The 18897-nt window shown below is 41.8% G+C and overlaps 1 protein-coding gene across 2 annotated transcripts in view; it reads right to left on the reverse strand.

Moving 5' to 3' along the window:
• Positions 1–18897, reverse strand: part of NRTN (neurturin) — a 580165-nt gene that overhangs the window by 129400 nt on the left and 431868 nt on the right. For both annotated transcript variants that reach the window (XM_056572334.1, XM_056572338.1), the window contains exon 2: positions 5168–5390. In XM_056572334.1, the coding sequence (XP_056428309.1) occupies positions 5168–5363 (196 nt within the window). In that variant the 5' untranslated portion in view covers positions 5364–5390. The remainder of the gene's footprint in view (positions 1–5167; positions 5391–18897) is intronic.

An 18897-nucleotide genomic window follows, 5' to 3' on the forward strand; every position in this document is an offset into this window, starting at 1 on the left:
ACGGGCCCAAATCTTACCAATAACCTTGTAGGTGTACTTATGAGGTTTAGAAGAGAGACAATCATATAACTACCGTTATGGTATAAAAAAGTGACATTTACAATGCCAGATGGGGGGTATGCTGTTACACAGTTAATATTCTTATTATTGTAGATGGAATTTACATAGTTTATTCTTTGATCCATTTTCTATGGTTAGTTATTTGCTGCCACCTTGTGGCCTTTTTTGGCATGCACATGTTTCTCTCTCCTGAAAGCTATGACTCATTTCTTTTGTATGTAACCTCACCCCTGCTTACTACATCACTTTCTGTGTCATGGCTGCCTGTATCTGCCTCATGTAACAGGGACTCATGTATTCTGCATGCTAAGCTAAGGAAAGCATCATCTATTGAACATATAATACTGAAATCGATTCATTCTGCTGTATTCCTGTTGTTTGATGTATAGAATGAACCAGCTTTTGGATGAAAACAATATTGGTGAGTTCAGCTATTTGATCAGGATTGTCCGCAGTGGTTATATCTGCTTATTCAGGCCAGTCATAGAGGTCTAACAAGGGATAGATCGCTATCACAACAATCTGAGTCAGAATAGCTTTCACTCTTTACTAGCAAAAGTGAGGTGGCACGGGTGCCACCTCACGATCATGTGATCGGTCGGGATGACGACCAATCACTATACTGCTGGGCAGCGATCGGGGTGGTGACACCGGTGAGGCCTGATCGCCTCCTGCTGTTGCTTAGCATCAACTCCCAGCATAGTAGCATAGTAACATAGTTCATAAGGTTGAAAAAAGACCAGAGTCCATCACGTTCAACCTATATCCCTAATGAGTCCCTACTGAGTTAATCCAGAGGAAGGCAAAAAACCCTCATACTATAGGTAAAAAAAAATCCTTCCCGACTCCAAATATGGCAGTCAGAATAAATCCCTGGATCAACGTTCTGTCCCTATAATTCTAATATACATAATCAGCAATGTTCTTACTCTCCAAAAATGCATCCAGACCCCTTTTAAATTCTTTTACAGAGTTCCCCATGACCACCTCCTCCGGGAGAGAATTGCACAATCTCACTGCTCTTACAGTAAAGAACCCCCGTCTGTGCTGGTGTAGAAACCTTCTTTCCTCTAAACGGAGAGGATGCCCCCTTGTTATAGATACAGTCCTGGGTATAAATATATCATGGGAAAGATCTCTGTACTGTCCCCTGATATATTTATAGATAGTTATTAGGTCTCCCCTAAGCCTTTTCTAAACTAAATAACCCTAATTCTGATAATCTTTCTGGTACTGTAGTCCTCTCATTCCCCGTATTACCCTGGTTGCCCGTCTTTGAACCCTCTCCAGCTCCACTATATCTTTCTTGTACACTGGTGCCCAGTACTGTACACAGTATTCTATGTGTGGACTGACTAATGATTTGTACATTGGTAGAATTATTTCCTTGTCATGGGCATCTATGCCAAAGGGCATGCTGGGAGCTGTAGTTATGCAACAGTTGAAGGCACAACTACAACTCCCAGCATGCTCTTTGGCTGTCTATGCATGCTGGGAGTTGTATGTTTGCAACAGCTGGAGATACATTTTTTTCTTTGAAAAAGTGTGCCTCCAAAAAGTGTGCCTCCAGCTGTTGCATCACTACAACTCCCAGCATTTATGGAGAGCCAAAGGGCATGCTGGGAGTTGTAGTAGTGTGTCTCCAGCTGTTGCATAACTACAACTCCCAGCATGCCCTTCACGGAACATAACAAGGGGTATAGTAACCCCAACAGGTGTTTGACATTTTTTTTTTTTATAGTAACACCCCACAGGTGTTTGACAAGTTTTTGTTAAAGTTGGACATAAAAATGAAAATTAGTTTTTTTTTTCACTATAATGCTGGTGTTACCCTACATTTTTCATTTTCGCAAGCGGTAATAGGAAAAAAGCCCCCCAAAATTTGTAACACCATCTCTTCTGAGTATAGAAATACCCCATATGTAAATATAAAGTGCTCTGTGGGCGCACTACAGGGCTCAGAAGAGAAGGAGCACCATTGGGCTTTCGGAGAGAGAGGATTTAGCTGGACTTGAAGGCCATGGGCGTTTACAAAGCCCCTATTGCACAGGAACAGTGGAGCCCCCCCCTCACATGTGACCCCATCTTGGAGACTACAACCCACATGGAATGCAACATGGGGTGCAGGGAGCATTTACACCCCACAGGTGTCTGACAGATTTTCTGAACAGTGGTCCATGAAAATGAAAAATTTTATTTCTCATTTGCACAGCTCACTGTTCCTAAGATCTGTCAAACGATAGTGAGGTGCACCCCTTATTACATTCCATGAGGTGTGTATTTTCCGAAATAGGGTAATATGTGGGGGATCCACTATTCTGGTAGCACGAGGGCTTTGTAAAGGAGCATGGTCCCCGATTTCCATTCTAACCAAATTCTCTCTCCAAAAGCCCAATGTTGCTCCTTCTCTTCTGAGCCCTATAGTGCGCCCACAGAGCACTTTACATCTACATTTTGGGTATTTCCATACTCAGAAGAAATAGTGTTGCAAATTTTGGGGGGCTTTTTCTCCTATTACCTCTTGAAAAATGGTACATTTAGGAAAAAACAGCATTTTAGTGGGAAAAAAATTAATTTACACATCCGACTTTAACGAAAAGTCATTAAACACCTGTGGGGTGTTAAGGCTCACTGTACCCCTTGTTACGCGCCTAGAGGGGTGTATTTTGTTTTGCTTTTCTGGCACAATCGGGGCTTTCTAAATGCGACATGCTCCCCAAAAACCATTTCAGCAAAATTCACTCCAAAATCCAATTGTCGCTTCTTTCCTTCTGAGCCCTCTACTGCGCCCGCAGAGCCCTTAAGATCCACATATGAGGTATTTCCTTACTCAAGAGAAATTGGGTTACAAATTTTATACCCCTTGTAAAAATTCAAAAAAATGTGTCTACAAGTACATGCGCTTTGCTGCTATTCCTTTGAAACACCTAAAGAGTTAACAAACTTTCTGAATGTCATTTTGAATACTTAAAGGGGTGCAGTTTTTATATTGGGGTCATTTATGGGGTATTTCTAACATGAAGGCCCCTCAAATCCACCTCAAACTGAACTGGTCCATGAGAAATTCTGACTGAAAATTTCGTGAAAGATTGCTGCTAAACTTTGAAGCCCTCTGATGTCTTCAAAAAGTAAAAACATGTAAACTTTATGAAGCAAACATAAAGTAGACATATTGTATATGTGAATCAATATATTATTTATTTGGTATGACTATTTTCCTTACAAGCAGAGAGCTTCAAAGTTAGAAAAATGCCAAATTTTCATGAAATTTTGGAATTTTTCACCAAGAAATTATGCAAGCATCGTCAAAAATTTACCACTATGTTAAAGTAGAATATGTCATGAAAAAACTATCTTGGAATCAAATTCATAAGTAAAAGCATCCCAGAGTTATTAATGCTTAAAGTGACAGTGATCAGATGTGCAAAAAAATGCTTTGGTCCTTAAAGGGGTACTCTGCTGGAAAACATTATTTTTTAAATCAACTGGTGCCAGAAAATTAAACAGATATGTAAAGGACTTCTATTTAAAAATCTTAATCCTTCCAGTACTTATCAGCTGCTGTTTGCTCCACAGGAAGTTCTTTACTTTTAGAATTTCCTTTCTGTCTGACCACAATGCTCTCTGCTGACACCTCTGCCCATGTCAGGAACTGTCCAGAGCAGAATAGCTTTGCTATGGGGATTTGCTCCTACTCTGGACAGTTCCTTAAAGGGAACCAATCATCAGATTTTACCCTATATAACGCTTGGCAAAGCGTTATATAGGGTAAAATCTTTATTGTCACCATTCCCGGGGGATGCTCCTGCCCCCAGGGATGGTGAAGATATGAAGTTATAAACTAGTCACCGCCGCCGCTGTAAGTAGTCAACTGGGCGGGGAGCTCTTCTCATCTACTCCCGCTCTTCGGCCGGGAGCGACGCCCCCTCTGCTTGATTGATGGGCCGCGTCATTGTTCCGCTCACTGAACAGACGGAGCAGAGCTATGACGCTGCCCATCAATCAAGCGGAGGGGGCGTCGCTCCCGGCCGAAGAACGGGAGTAGATGAGAAAAGCTCCCCACCCAGGTGACTAGTTTATAACTTCATATCTTCACCATCCCTGGGGGCAGGAGCATCCCCCGGGAATGGTGAAAATAAAGATTTTACCCTATATAACGCTTTGCCAAGCGTTATATAGGGTAAAATCTGATGATTGGTTCCCTTTAAATGGACAGAGGTGTCAGCAGAGAGCACTGTGGTCAGACAGAAAGAAAATTCAAAAAGAAAAGAACTTCCTCTGTAGTATACAGCAGCTGATAAGTACTGGAAGGATTAAGATTTTTAAATAGAAGTAATTTACAAATCTGTTTAACTTTCTGGCACCAGTTGATTTAAAAAAAATAATGTTTTCTATCTGAGTACCCCTTTAAGGTCATAATGGGCTTGGTCCTTAAGGGATGAATCTGTATGTAAATGGTAAAATGTGTTTAGAGTTGAACATTCACTTTAAGCTACAGTATGTCCATTGTGAATCCTCAAAGAGCTATTAAAGTGCTGCAACACAAGGGGAAATAGGGGAAAAATGGTCTATCTACTACTTAAATCAACTGGTCAGAAAGATAAACATATTTGTAAATTACTTCTATTTAAAAATCTTAACCCTTCCAGTTACTCAGTTACTTAGCTGCTGTATACTACAGATGAAGTTATGTTTTTTACATTTTTTTATTCCTTTCTGTCCAAGCACAGTGCTCTCTGCTGACACCCCTGTCTGAATCAGGAACTGTCCAGAGCAGGAGAGGTTTGCTATGGGGATTTACTTCTGCTCTTGACAGTTCCTAAGACAGAGAACACTGTGGTCCGACAGAAAATAAATTAGAGAAGAAAATAACTTCCTTTGGAGCATACAGCAGCTGATAAGTACTCGAAGGGTTAAGATTTTTAAAAAGAAGTAATTTACAAATCGGTTTATTATTCTGGCACCAGTTAATAAAAAACAAATTAAAAAAGTGTACCCCTTTAATGTTCAGATCTTCTTTAGTAAATATTCATAAACATCCAATTCAATGCGTGTAGAAAATAAAAGTCCAGGACACTTAGAGGTAACAATATAAATCTGCTCTTACATTGTGAAATCATAGGTGGCTTGCGTTCCAAAGCTCGTGGAAATCTCTGTGGTCTCTTTGGTGATGAACCCATGACTGATTGAGAGGGGGTTGAGCTGGCTTTCCAGCTCCGGAAGAAGACTTCTGTGCAAATGAGTATAGACAACACAGCACAGACAAGCATCAAAGCGGGAGCTGTCCTCTTCCATACCTTCATCTTAAGAACAATCAAGGCATTGAGACACTGCAAAACAACATAAAAATGCACATGAAGCATTAGAATGATGGCAACACACAGACAGACATTAGAATAATTGGGTTGGTAGTGTACGAACCATGGTTTACAAATGATACTTCCCAGAAAAAAAAGGTACAAGGGTGAAGTATTGTAAATATGTGAACATAGAATTCACTTCCCTCTAACTAACCATTGCAATTATGTCTTCTTTGTATGAGATCTGTCACTCAGTCTGGATGATTTAGTAAAAGCTTTTATAACCTGTGTGAAGTTGGCACCCGCAAAGGTGAATATAAATACACCATTCATTTGTGCTGGTCTGTGCCGCAAAAATTAATGTTTGTGGCACTTTGGTCTCTGAGATATTGCACGCTCGATATGCTGAAACCCCACCCACTTTCCACCTCATGTTGTTAAATTTTAAAAACAAATACACCAATCATTTTATGCTGCATTTGTGCTGGTCTGTGCTGCAAAAATGTTAGTTTGTGCCACTCTGGTTTCCGAGATATTGTGCACTCGATTTGCTGAAACCCCGCTCACTTTCCACCCCATGTTGTTGCATATCAAAAAGAAATACACTTTTCATTTTTTCTGCGTTTGTGCTGTTTTTTGGCGCAAAAATGTACATTTGTGCCTCTTTTGTTTCCGAGATATTGCGCGCGCACTAGATTTGCTGAAACCCCGCTCACTTTCCACCCCATGTTGTTAAATTTTAAAAACAAATACACCATTCATTTGTCCTATGTTTTTTCTGGTTTGTGCTGCAAATGAACATTTGTGCCACGTGGAGAAATTCCAGGTGGAGATTCTGAGAATGGTGCTAAGACCACACAGACATTGCAAGTCCCCATAGGTGGTTTTGCAGTCTGCGCAGAATTCTGCTGAAAAGACATGTTTATTTTTGAAATTCCATAGTGTGCATGGTGCCACGGAATCCTATTGACAACAATGGGACCCTGCTGAACCGGAATTTCTCAGTGGAATTCACAAGCGCAGTTCAGCTCAGAAATGTCTTTAAGATAAGGAGATGGATCCATCTCTTGAGGTATAAAATGTCTAGTTTATTCCAACATGACATGGTACAGGAACACTGGTAAGTAATCTTTCTATATTGCTGCGCTGGTGCCGTCTAGCACCTGGATCCACCTGTTTCGGGCAGGGTGAGTTGGACTCACCTTCTTTGTTTACTCTTAACCCCTTAGGGACTCAGCCTATTTTCACCTTAAGGACTCTGCGTTTTTCCGTTTTAGCATTTTCATTTTTTCCTCATCACCTTCTAAAAATCATAACGCTTTCAAGTTTGAACATAAAATTCCATATGATGGCTTTTTTTTGCACCACCAATTCTACTTTGCAGTGACATTAGTCATTTTACCCAAAAATCCATGGCGAAAAGGAAAAAAAAATTAATTGTGCGACAAAATTGAAGAAAATGTCATTTTGTAAATTTTGGGGGCTTCCGTTTCTACGCTGTGCATTTTTCGGTAAAAATAACACCTTATCTTTATTCTGTAAGTCCATACGGTTAAAATGGTACCCTACTTATATAGGTCTGATATTGTTGTACTTCGGAAGAAAATCATAACTACTTGCAGGAAAATTTCTATGTTAAAAATTCTCATCTTCTAACCCCTATAACTTTTTATTTTTCCGCATACGGGCCGGTATGAGGGCTCAATTTTTGCGCCGTGTTCTGTAGTTTTTATTGTTACCATTTTTGTATTGATCGGACTTTTTGATCGCTTTTTATAAATTTTTTCATTACATAAAAAGTGACCAAAAATACGCTATTTTGGACTTAGGAATTTATTTGCGCGTACACCATTGACCGTGCGATTTAATTAACGATGTATTTTTATAGTTTGGACATTTCCGCACATGGCGATACCACGTTTATTTATTTTATTAATTTTTTTTTTTTTATAGGAAAAGGGGGGTGATTCAAACTTTTATTAGGGAAGGTGTTAAATGACCTTTGTAAACTTTTTTTTTGCAGTGCTATAGGTCCCATAGGGACCTATAGCACTGCACACACTGATCTCTTATGCTGATTCCTGCAAAGCCATAGCTTTGCACGGATCAGTGAGATAGGGGCTCGATTGCTCAAGCTGGTAGCTCAGCAATCAAACCCCGATCGGACGCTGCGGAGACAGGTAAGGAGATCTCCGCCTGCATCCCAGCTGATCGGAACATCGCAATTTTATTGCGATGTCCTGATCAGCCCGACTGAGCTGCCGGGAAGCGTTTACTTTCACTTTCAGACGCGGGACTCAACTTTGCGCGTGGCACCGATCGTTGTGCCACGCGCAAAGTTAGCCCAGGTCCCGGCGTGACCCCGTTTTAAACACCGGTACCGGGCTCAGGGCGTACAGGTATGCCCTGAGTCCTTAAGGATCGGAGATGCAGGGCGTATGCATATACGCCCTGCGTCCCCATGAGGTTAATGGGAGAGATTTATCAAAACCTGTGCAGAGGAAAACTTGCCCTGTTGCCCATAGCAACCAATCAGCTTGCTTCTTTCATTTTTAGGAAGGCCTATGAAAATAAAACAAGCAATCTGATTGGTTGTTAGGGGCAACTGGACAACTTTTCCTCTGCACAGGTTTTGATAAATCTCCCCCAATGTCTGTCCACACTCCTCCACTGAATGTAACTTTCTGTTTATTCATTTTGCAGTTACATGACATAAGTTGTGGTTTGGGCTTCTGTACATCCATCAAAAAAGAGTTACTACAACCAACGCCACTAGTGCTTGGCTGTAGAGGTTATAAATCCAGGAGTACCCTGACTTTGTTACCCAGTGAAAGCTTCTGAAAAAGGTGGAAGCCGAAGCTATCCCTACCAAACATCTGAGAGTGTCAACTAATGCTACGCAGCCAATAACTTTCTGTATAATGAAATGTACACAGAATGGACATAAGCCATCACAGAATGCTCGTCCCTGGCTTATGACATCCCTATGACTTTGCTGAAGGTGGAGTTACATCTCAGGTAGCAGAGATGCACATACAGACATTACCACCCCTGCCAGGTATAACCTCTTCCCATCACTGACTGGTCATGGTGTATGAAGTAGTTCAGCAGGCATCCCGGCATATCGCCCAGGGGGGTCATTATGTCCCCCCATGTCGGCGATTGCCGCAGATCGCTGGACAATTCAGTCCAGCGATCTGCGGCGGATTCCGGGTCAATCGGGTCTCCAGTGACCCGATGACCCGGAATTACTGGCTGATCGGGGCCGTCAGAGACGGCCCCGAACAGCCAGAGTCTGCAGGAGTGAGGTGGCACTGGTGCCACCTCACGATCGCCCTGATTTGTCGGCCGGATTACCGGCCGACCAATCAGGGCGCCTGCTGCAGGTGTCACTCCCGCAACCCGCTCAGCCCCTCTTCCGGAGGACGTGAGCGGGTGCGGTAAGACGACCCCCGTGCTGGGGACCCCGATCCCCAGCGTCCCTGTTGGGATCGGGGCCCCAGGAGCGACGGCGGCAGCGAGGGATGTGCGGCGGCATCGTGGAGCAGCAGTTGGAGGTGAGTGACAGCCTCCTGCTGTTGCTTAGCAACAGCTCCCAGCATGCAACAAGGGCATGCTGGGAGCTTTAGTTATGCAACAGCAGGAGGCAGACCACCACAACTCCCAGCATGCCCTTATGGGCATGCTGGGACTTGTAGTTTTGCAACAGCTGGAGGCACATTCTTTCTATGGAAAAGTGTACCTTCAGCTGTTGTGTAACTACAACTCCCAGCTTGCACAATCAGCTAAAGTGCATGCTGGGAGTTGTAGTGGTGCATCTGGTGGTTGCATAACTACAACTCCCAGCATGCCCGTTGGCTGTCGGTGACTGCTGACAGTTGTAGTTTTGCAACAGCTGAAGGCACACTGAGTTAAGTAGTAAACCAGTGTGTCTCCAGCTGTTGCATAACTACAATCCCCAGCATCCCCAGCCAATGTAGTATGCCTCCGGCTGTTGCATAACTACAAGACCCAGCATGCCCTTCCGCTGTCCGTACATGCTGGGGGTTGTAGCTTTTGCAACAGCTGAAGGCACACTGGTTGCAAAACACTGAGTTTGTTACCAAACTCGGTGTTTCACAACCTGTGTGTCTCCAGCTGTTGCAAAACTACAACTCCCAGCATGCACTGATAGACCATACATGCTGGGAGTTGTAGTTTTGCAACAGCTGGATGTTTCCCCCCCCAATGTGAACGTACAGGGTACACTCACATGGGCGGAGGATAACAGTAAGTATCCGGCTGCAAGTTTGAGCTGCGGCAAATTTTCTGTCGCAGCTCAAACTGCCAGCGAGAAACTACTGTGAACCCCCCGCCCGTGCGACTGTACCCTAAAAACACTACACTAACACTAAATAAAATAAAATAAAAAGTAAAAAACACTACATATACACATACCCCTACACAGCCCCCCTCCCCTCCCCAATAAAAATGAAAAACGTCTGGTACGTCACTGTTTCCAAAACGGAGCCTCCAGCGGTTGCAAAACTACAACTCCCAGCATGCACTGATAGACCGTACATGCTGGGAGTTGTAGTTTTGCAACAGCTGGATGTCCCCCCCCCCCAATGTTAACGTACAGGGTACACTCACATGGGCGGAGGATTACAGTAAGTATCCTGCTGCAAGTTTGAGCTGCGGCAAATTTTCTGCTGCAGCTCAAGCTGCCAGCGAGAAACTACTGTGAACCCCCGCCCGTGTGACTGTACCCTAAAAACACTACACTACACTACCACAAAATAAAATAAAAAGTAAAAAACACTACATATACACATACCCCTACACAGCCCCCCTCCCCTCCACAATAAAAATGAAAAACGTCTGGTACGCCACTGTTTCCAGAACGGAGCCTCCAGCTGTGGCAAAACAACTACTCCCAGTATTGCCAGATAGCCACTGACTGTCCAGGCATGCGGGGAGTTTTACAACAGCTGGAGGCACCCTGTTTGGGAATCACTGGCGTAGAATACCCCTATGTCCACCCCTATGCAATCCCTAATTTAGGCCTCAAATGCGTATGGCACTCTCACTTTGGAGCCCTGTCGTATTTCAAGGCAACAGTTTAGGGCCACATATGGGGTATCGCCGTACTCAGGAGAAATTGGGCTTCAAATTTTGTGGGGTATTTTCTGCTATTACCCTTTTTAAAAATTTTTGGGAAAACAAGCATATTAGGTAAAAAAAAAATTTTTTTTTTACATATGCAAAAGTCGTGAAACACCTGTAGGGTATTAAGGTTCACATTACCCCTTGTTACGTTCCCCGAGGGGTCTAGTTTGCAAAATGGTATGCCATGTGTTTTTTTTTGCTGTTCTGGCACCATAGGGGCTTCCTAAATGCGGCATACCCCCAGAGCAAAATTTGCTTTCAAAAAGCCAAATGTGACTCCTTCTCTTCTGAGACCTGTAGTGCGCCAGCAGAGCACTTTTCACCCCCATATGGGGTGTTTTCTGAATCGGGAGAAATAGGGTTTCAAATTTTGGGGGGTATTTTCTGCTATTACACTTTTTAAAAATGTAAAATTTTTGGGAAACCAAGCATTTTAGGTAAAAAAAAATATATTTTTTTTACATATGCAAAAGTCGTGAAACACCTGTTGGGTATTAAGGTTCACTTTACCCCTTGTTACGTTCCCTGAGGGGTCTAGTTTCCAAAATGGTATGCCATGTGTGTTTTTTTGCTGTTCTGGCACCATAGGGGCTTCCTAAAGGTGACATGCCCCCCAAAAACCATTTGACGCTCCTTCCCTTCTGAGCACTCTACTGGGCCCGCCGAACAATTAACATAGACATATGAGGTATGTGCTTACTCGAGATAAATTTGGTTTCAAATACTAGTAAAAATTTTCTCCTTTTTACCCCTTGCAAAAATTCAAAAATTGGGTCTACAAGAACATGCGAGTGTAAAAAATTAAGATTTTGAATTTTCTCCTTCACTTTGCTGCTATTCCTGTGAAACACCTAAAGGGTTAATACACTTACTGAAAGTCATTTTGAATACTTTGGGGGGTGTAGTTTTTATAATGGGGTCTTTTATGGGGCATTTCTAATATGAAGGCCCTTCAAATCCACTTCAAACCTGAACTGGTCCATGAAAAATAGCGAGTTTGAAAATTTTGTGAAAAATTTCAAAATTGCTGCTGAACTTTGAAGCCCTCTGGTGTCTTCCAAAAGTAAAAACTCATAAATTTTATGATGCAAACATAAAGTAGACATATTGTATATGTGAACCCAAAAAAAAAATATTTTGAATATCCATTTTCCTTACAAGCAGAGAGCTTCAAATTTAGAAAAATGCAAAATTTTCATTTTTTTCATCAAATTTGGTGATTTTTCACCAAGAAAGGATGCAAGTTACCATAAAATTTTACCACTAAGTTAAAGTAGAATATGTCACGAAAAAACAATCTCGGAATCAGAATGATAACTAAAAGCATTCCAGAGTTATTAATGTTTAAAGGGACAGTGGTCAGAATTGCAAAAAACGCGCCGGTCCTTAAGGTGAAAAAGGGCTCGGTCCTTAAGGGGTTAAGAGCAGGGGGTGGAAAGTAGGCGGGGCTTCATTAAAATCTAACGCGCAATATCTCAGGGAACCAAACTGGCAACAAACACAGCACAAACGAATGGTGAATTTATATTCACCTTTTGCGAACATGGGGTGCCAACTTCACGCAGGTACTTTTATAACATTTTTGTTAATTTGTGGTAAAGTTTTATAATTAGATCCGTTTAGCAAACCCATGTAGAGATTTCTCATTTACAGTGTAATTCTTTATTGTTTTCAATCAATTAACTTTTATCAAGAATTGACTTCTTGTTGTTCTGTTCAGAAGATTTTGATCTTAGAAGAAGAGAGGTATTTGTGGATTGTTATTGTTACATCCTTGATTCAGACTCCGTTTGGATTTATTTTTAATTTTTTTTAATAGCATGTGAAAGAGATTTTGTAGAATCTCATTTATATTGTTGGTACTGTAATACACTGCAGATTTTTCAGACATGACTTCACAGAAAATTCCCTGTGTATCCGACCTATGTGAGTATTATATGTGCCAAGAAGTAGAAGGCATGAAATGATAAAAGTGAAATCTAGTCATCATGCATTTAGAAGGGAACCTGCAGCTCTGTACATGGTGGGCCATTTATATGGATACACCTTAATAAAATGGGAATAGTTGGTGATATTAACTTCCTGTTTGTGACACATTAGTATATGTGAGGGGGGAAACTTTTCAAGATGGGTGGTGACCATGGCTGCCATTTTGAAGTCGGCCATTTTGAATCCAACTTTATTTTTTTCAATAGGAAGAGGATCATGTGACACATCAAACTTATTGAGAATTTCACAAGAAAAACAATGATGTGCTTGGTTTTAACGTAACTTTATTCTTTCATGAGTTATTTGCAAGTTTCTGACCACTTATAAAATGTGTTCAATGTGCTGCCCATTGTGTTGGATTGTCAATGCAACCCTCTTCTCCCACTCTTCACACACTGATAGCAACACCGCAGGAGAAATGCTAGCACAGGCTTCCAGTATCCGTAGTTTCAGGTGCTGCAGAATGAGCAAAAGAAAAATTGGAACAGGACCCTCAGTTTACGCAGAAGATTTTGTTCAGTAATGAGGCAAACTTTTATGTGAATGGTGAAGTTAACAAACAAAACCACCGCTATTGGTCTGACACTAACCCACATTGGATAGATCCCTCCAAGACTGTTGGAACACAAAAATTGTTGGTATGGTGTGGTATATGGGGTACAAAGATAGTGGGGCCATTCTTCATCAATGGAAACCTCAAGGCCGCTGGATATGCGAAATTGCAACAGGATGAGTTTCCCTCTTTATGCACTGAAGCTGGCACGTTCCCTGAGTTTTTCCAGCAAGATGGTGCACCACCGCATTATGGGTGTCAGGTTCGAGCATTCCTAGATGAACAGTTTCCTGGAAAGTGGATTGGTTGTCCTGGGCCAGTTGAATGGCCCCCAAGGTCTCCCAATCTGACCCCCTTAGACTTTTATCTTTGGGGTCATCTAAAGGCAATTGTCTATGCTGTGAAGATACGAGATGTGCAGCACCTGAAACTATTGTAACACAACAGCACACTTCCCGCCCACACCGCACCACATGACTAGAACTCCCAGCATGCCCTTACAGTAAGAATATAATGGGAGTTGTAGTCATGCAGCAGGGCTGGGGGGAGATGTGCAAGCAGGTGACAAGCTTGTCACTTGCCCCCACTGCATGACTTCAACTCCCAGCAAGTCCTTACAGAAAGGACATGTTGGGAGTTGTAGTAGTGTTGCATGGGCCGGAGATGTGCGGGCGGTGACAAGCTTGTCACCCTCCTGTACATCTCCTACCCACTCGTCCCACCGTGCCTGTGAAAATGAAAGTAAAAAAAAGTCTATCAAAAAGTCTCACCTGCAACTTTTTGCACAGCTTTGCTCCCCGACCACCCACCCACATCTACCACCCACCCGCTAGCAATTGCAGGACTACAACTCCCAGCATTCCCTTAAAGTGAGAACATGCTGGGAGTTGTAGTCCCAACACCTTGCATGCAGATGGTAGATGTCACTGGGTGCCAGGGAACAGAGCAGTGCTAAAAGTTGTGCCTATGCGACTTTTTGAAAATGTTGTCATAGGCAAGTTTGTAAGCCAGGTCTGAACTAGCTTACACTTGCAACTTTTTGAAGGGGGTTTGCGACTTTTATTTGCTTACGTGCGACTTTCGCAATGATAAATCCAGGACCACTGCAAAGTAAAAACTGAAAATTGCTTAAGTATGGCAGATTGGTTTTTTTTTTGCTTACGCACAAAAGTCGCATAAAAAATTGCTTAGACTCACGTGTGACTTTTTGTGCGACTTTTGTAAGTAAAAAAAGCTGCTTAATTCCCTTGATAAATCTCTCTCATATTTCTTATTTAAACTGATTAAGTACTAAATGAAGCATGAAAGTTCACAATTAGAGGTTTTTCACAAATATTTTATTTCACAATCACAGGTCTGTTTGTTGATGGTTACCAATATCCCACAAGATAGACGTTAACACATAACATTGAAACTGCAAATCTCTGTTCCAGATGTACTCATAAATAATCTTTATCTTTACTCACAGTCACTTGTATTTAAACACAAGTATAAGAACATTCTAGCCTAAATGAATCTCATTAAAGGGGTACTCCCAGGGAAAACTTTTTTTTTTTTTTTATCAACTGGTGCTAGAAAGTTAAACAGATTTGTAAATTACTTCTATTAAAAAATCTCAATCCTTCCAGTACTTATTAGCTGCTGAATACTACAGAGGAAATGGTTTTCTTTTTGGAACACAGAGCTCTCTGCTGACCTCATGACCACAGTGCTCTCTGCTGACATATCTGTCCATTTTAAGAACTGTCTAGAGTAGGAGAAAATCCCCATAGCAAACATATGCTGTTCTGGACAGTTCCTAAAATGGACAGAGATGTCAGCAGAGAGCACTGTGGTCATGATGTCAGAAGAGAGCTCTGTGTTCCAAAAAGAAAACCATTTTCTCTGTAGTATACAGAGCTCTCTGCTGAAATCATGACCACAGTGCTCTCTGCTGACATCTCTGTCCATTTTAGGAACTGACCAGAACAGCATATGTTTGCTATGGGGATTTCCTCCTACTCTAGACGGTTCTTAAAATGGACAGAGGTGTCAGCAGAGAGCTCTGTGTTCCAAAAAGAAAACCATTTCCTCTGTAGTATTCAGCAGCTAATAAGTACTGGAAGAATTAAGATAAAAAATAGAAGTAATTTACAAATCTGTTTAACTTTCTGGCACCAGTTGATTTAAAAACATTTTTTTTCCACGGGAGTACCCCTTTAAGGATAGGGTTTTGTCTATAGTGAAAGATATTTCAACACGTGTCCTTTCATTTTAAATACATGATGTCCTTATTTCCATACAATACTGAAAAACAGGGGAAATCAAAGCAGAAAAATATGCTCAAAAGTTCAAAATGCCACCTTCCATTAACCCCTTAAAGGGGTATTCCAGGCAAAAACTTTTTTTATATATATCAACTGGCTCTGGAAAGTTAAACAGATTTGTAAATTACTTCTAGTAAAAAATCTTAATCCTTCCAATAGTTATTAGCTTCTGAAGTTAAGTTGCTGTTTTCTGTCTAACTGCTTTCTGATGACTCACGTCCCGGGAGCTGTCCAGCTCCTATGGGGATATTCTCCCATCATGCAAGGGATATTCTCCCATCATGCACAGCTCCCGTGACGTGACATCATCATTGAGCTGTTAGACAGAAAACTTCAGAAGCTAATAACTATTGGAAGGATTAAGATTTTTTTTATAGAAATAATTTACAAATCTGTTTAACTTTCCAGAGCCAGTTGATATATATAAAAAAAGTTTTTGCCTGGAATACCCCTTTAAGGACTCATGACGTTCTCATACGTCTTCATTTCAGAGTCCTTAAGGACTCATGACTTATGAGAACGTCATGAGCTTTCCGGGCCCCCCGCAGCCAGCTGGAGCGGAGCCGGTGCCTGCTGATATCGATCAGCAGGCATCGCGGCATATCGCCCAGGGGGGTCATGATGACCCCCCATGTCGGCGATGGCCGCAGCAGGAGGCAGACCACCACAACTCCCAGTATTCCCTTATGGGCATGCTGGGACTTATAGTTTTGCAACAGCTGGAGGCACATTTTTTCTATGGAAAAGTGTACCTTCAGCTGTTGTATAACTACAACTCCCAGCTTGCACAATCAGCTAAAGTGCATGCTGGGAGTTGTAGTGGTGCATCTGCTGGTTGCATAACTACACCTCCCAGCATTCCCGTTGGCTGTCGGTGACTGCTGAGAGTTGTAGTTTTGCAACAGCTGAAGGCACACTGGTTGTGAAACACTGAGTTAAGTAGCAAACCAGTGTGTCTCCAGCTGTTGCATAACTACAATCCCCAGCATCCCCAGCCAAAGTAGTATGCCTCCAGCTGTTGCATAACTACAACTCCCAGCATGTACGGTCTATCAGTAAATGCTGAGAGTTGTAGTTTTGCAACAGCTGAAGGCACACTGGTTGCAAAACACTGAGTTTGTTACCAAACTCAGTGTTTCACAACCAGTGTGCCTCCAGCTGTTGCAAAACTACAACTCCCAGCATGCATTGGTAGACCGTAGATGCTGGGAGTTGTAGTTTTGCAACAGCTGGATTTCCCCCCCCCCCCCCTCCCCAATGTGAATGTACAGGGTACACTCACATGGGCGGAGGTTTACAATAAGTATCCGGCTGCAAGTTTGAGCTGCGGCAAATTTTCTGCCGCAGCTCAAACTGCCAGCGAGAAACTGCTGTGAACCCCGCCCGTGCGACTGTACCCTAAAAACACAACTCTACACTACCACAAAATAAAATAAAAAGTAAAAAACACAACATATACACATACCCCTACACAGCCCCCCTCCCCTCCCCAATAAAAATGAAAAACGTCTGGTACGCCACTGTTTCCAAAATGGAGCCTCCAGCTGTTGCAAAACAACTACTCCCAGTATTACCAGATAGCCACTGACTGTCTAGGCATGCTGTGAGTTTTACAACAGCTGGAGGCACCCTGTTTGGGAATCACTGGCGTAGAATGCCCCTATGTCCACCCCTATGCAAGTCCCAAATTTAGGCCTCAAATGCGCAAGGCGCTCTCACTTTGGAGCCCTGTCGTATTTCAAGGCAACAGTTTAGGGTCACATATGGGGTATCGCCGTACTCGGGTTACAAATTTTGGTGGGTATTTTCTGCTATTACCCTTTTTAAAAATGTAAAATTTTTGGGAAAACAAGCATTTTAGGTAAAAAAAAAGAATTTTTTTTTTACATATGCAAAAGTCGTGAAACACCTGTGGGGTATAAAGGTTCACATTACCCCTTGTTACGTTCCCCGAGGGGTCTAGTTTCCAAAATGGTATGCCATGTGTTTTTTTTTTTGCTGTTCTGGCACCATAGGGGCTTCCTAAATGCCGCATGCCCCCAGAGCAAAATTTGCTTTCAAAAAGCCAAATGTGACTCCTTCTCTTCTGAGACCTGTAGTGCGCCATCAGAGCACTTTTCACCCCCATATCAGGTGTTTTCTGAATCGGGAGAAATTAGGCTTCAAATTTTGGGGGCTATTTTCTGCTACTACCCTTTTTAAAAATGTAAAATTTTTGGGAAACCAAGCATTTTAGGTAACATTTTAATTATTTTTTTTACATATGCAAAAGTCGTGAATCACCTGCAAGGTATTAAGGTTCACTTTACCCCTTGTTACGTTCCCCGAGGGGTCTAGTTTCCAAAATGGTATGCCATGTGTTTTTTTTTTTGCAGTCCTGGCACCATAGGGGCTTCCTAAAGGTGACATGCCCCCCAAAAACCATTTGTCGCTCCTTCCCTTCTGAGTTCTCTACTGCGCCCGCTGAACAATTAACATAGACATATGAGGTATGTGCTTACTCAAGAGAAGTTGAGTTTCAAATACAAGTAAAAATTTTCTCCTTTTTACCCCTTGCAAAAATTCAAAAATTGGGTCTACAAGAACATGCGAGTGTAAAAAATGAAGATTTTGAATTTTCTCCTTCACTTTGCTGCTATTCCTGTGAAACACCTAAAGGGTTAAAACACTTACTGAATGTAATTTTGAATACTTTGGGGGGTGTAGTTTTTATAATGGGGTCTTTTATGGGGTATTTCTAATATGAAGACCCTTCAAATCCACTTCAAAACTGAACTGGTCCCTGAAATATTAGTGAGTTTGAAAATTTTGTGAAAAATTTCAAAATTGCTGCTGAACTTTGAAGCCCTCTGGTGTCTTCCAAAAGTAAAAACTCATAAATTTTATGATGCAAACATAAAGTAGACATATTGTTTATGTGAACCAAAAATTTTTTTATTTTGAATATCCATTTTCCTTACAAGCAGAGAGCTTCAAAGTTAGAAAAATGCAAAATTTTCATTTTTTTCATCAAATTTGGGGATTTTTCACCAAGAAAGGATGCAAGTTACCATAAAATTTTACCACTAAGTTAAAGTAGAATATGTCACGAAAAAACAATCTCGGAATCAGAACGATAACTAAAAGCATTCCAGAGTTATTAATGTTTAAAGTGACAGTGATCATATTTGCAAAAAACGCTCTGTAAAATGGCCTGGTCCTTAAAGGGTACCTCTCATCAAAAAAACTTTTGATATATTATAGATTAATATATGCAGAATAACTTTACAATTGCATGTTATTAAAAAATATGCTTCTTTCTATTTAATTTTCCACTTTGAAGAAATGACCACTAGGGGTCTCCCTACCAGTCCTGGCAGCAAGCATTTCAGACTCATGCTGGAGTCCTAAACACTACGAGCTGCCAGTCTGCTTTGTTCACAAAGGAGAACACTCAGAGCTGCCAGCCTGCTTTGTTCACAGCCTGTTTGGCTGTGAATAAAGCAGGCTGGCCGCTCTGAGTGTTTAGGACTCCAGCATGAGTCAGAAATGCTTGCTGACA

This window comes from Hyla sarda, chromosome 1 (assembly GCF_029499605.1).
Source record: "Hyla sarda isolate aHylSar1 chromosome 1, aHylSar1.hap1, whole genome shotgun sequence".
In the NCBI taxonomy this organism is placed as follows: Eukaryota; Metazoa; Chordata; class Amphibia; order Anura; family Hylidae; genus Hyla; species Hyla sarda.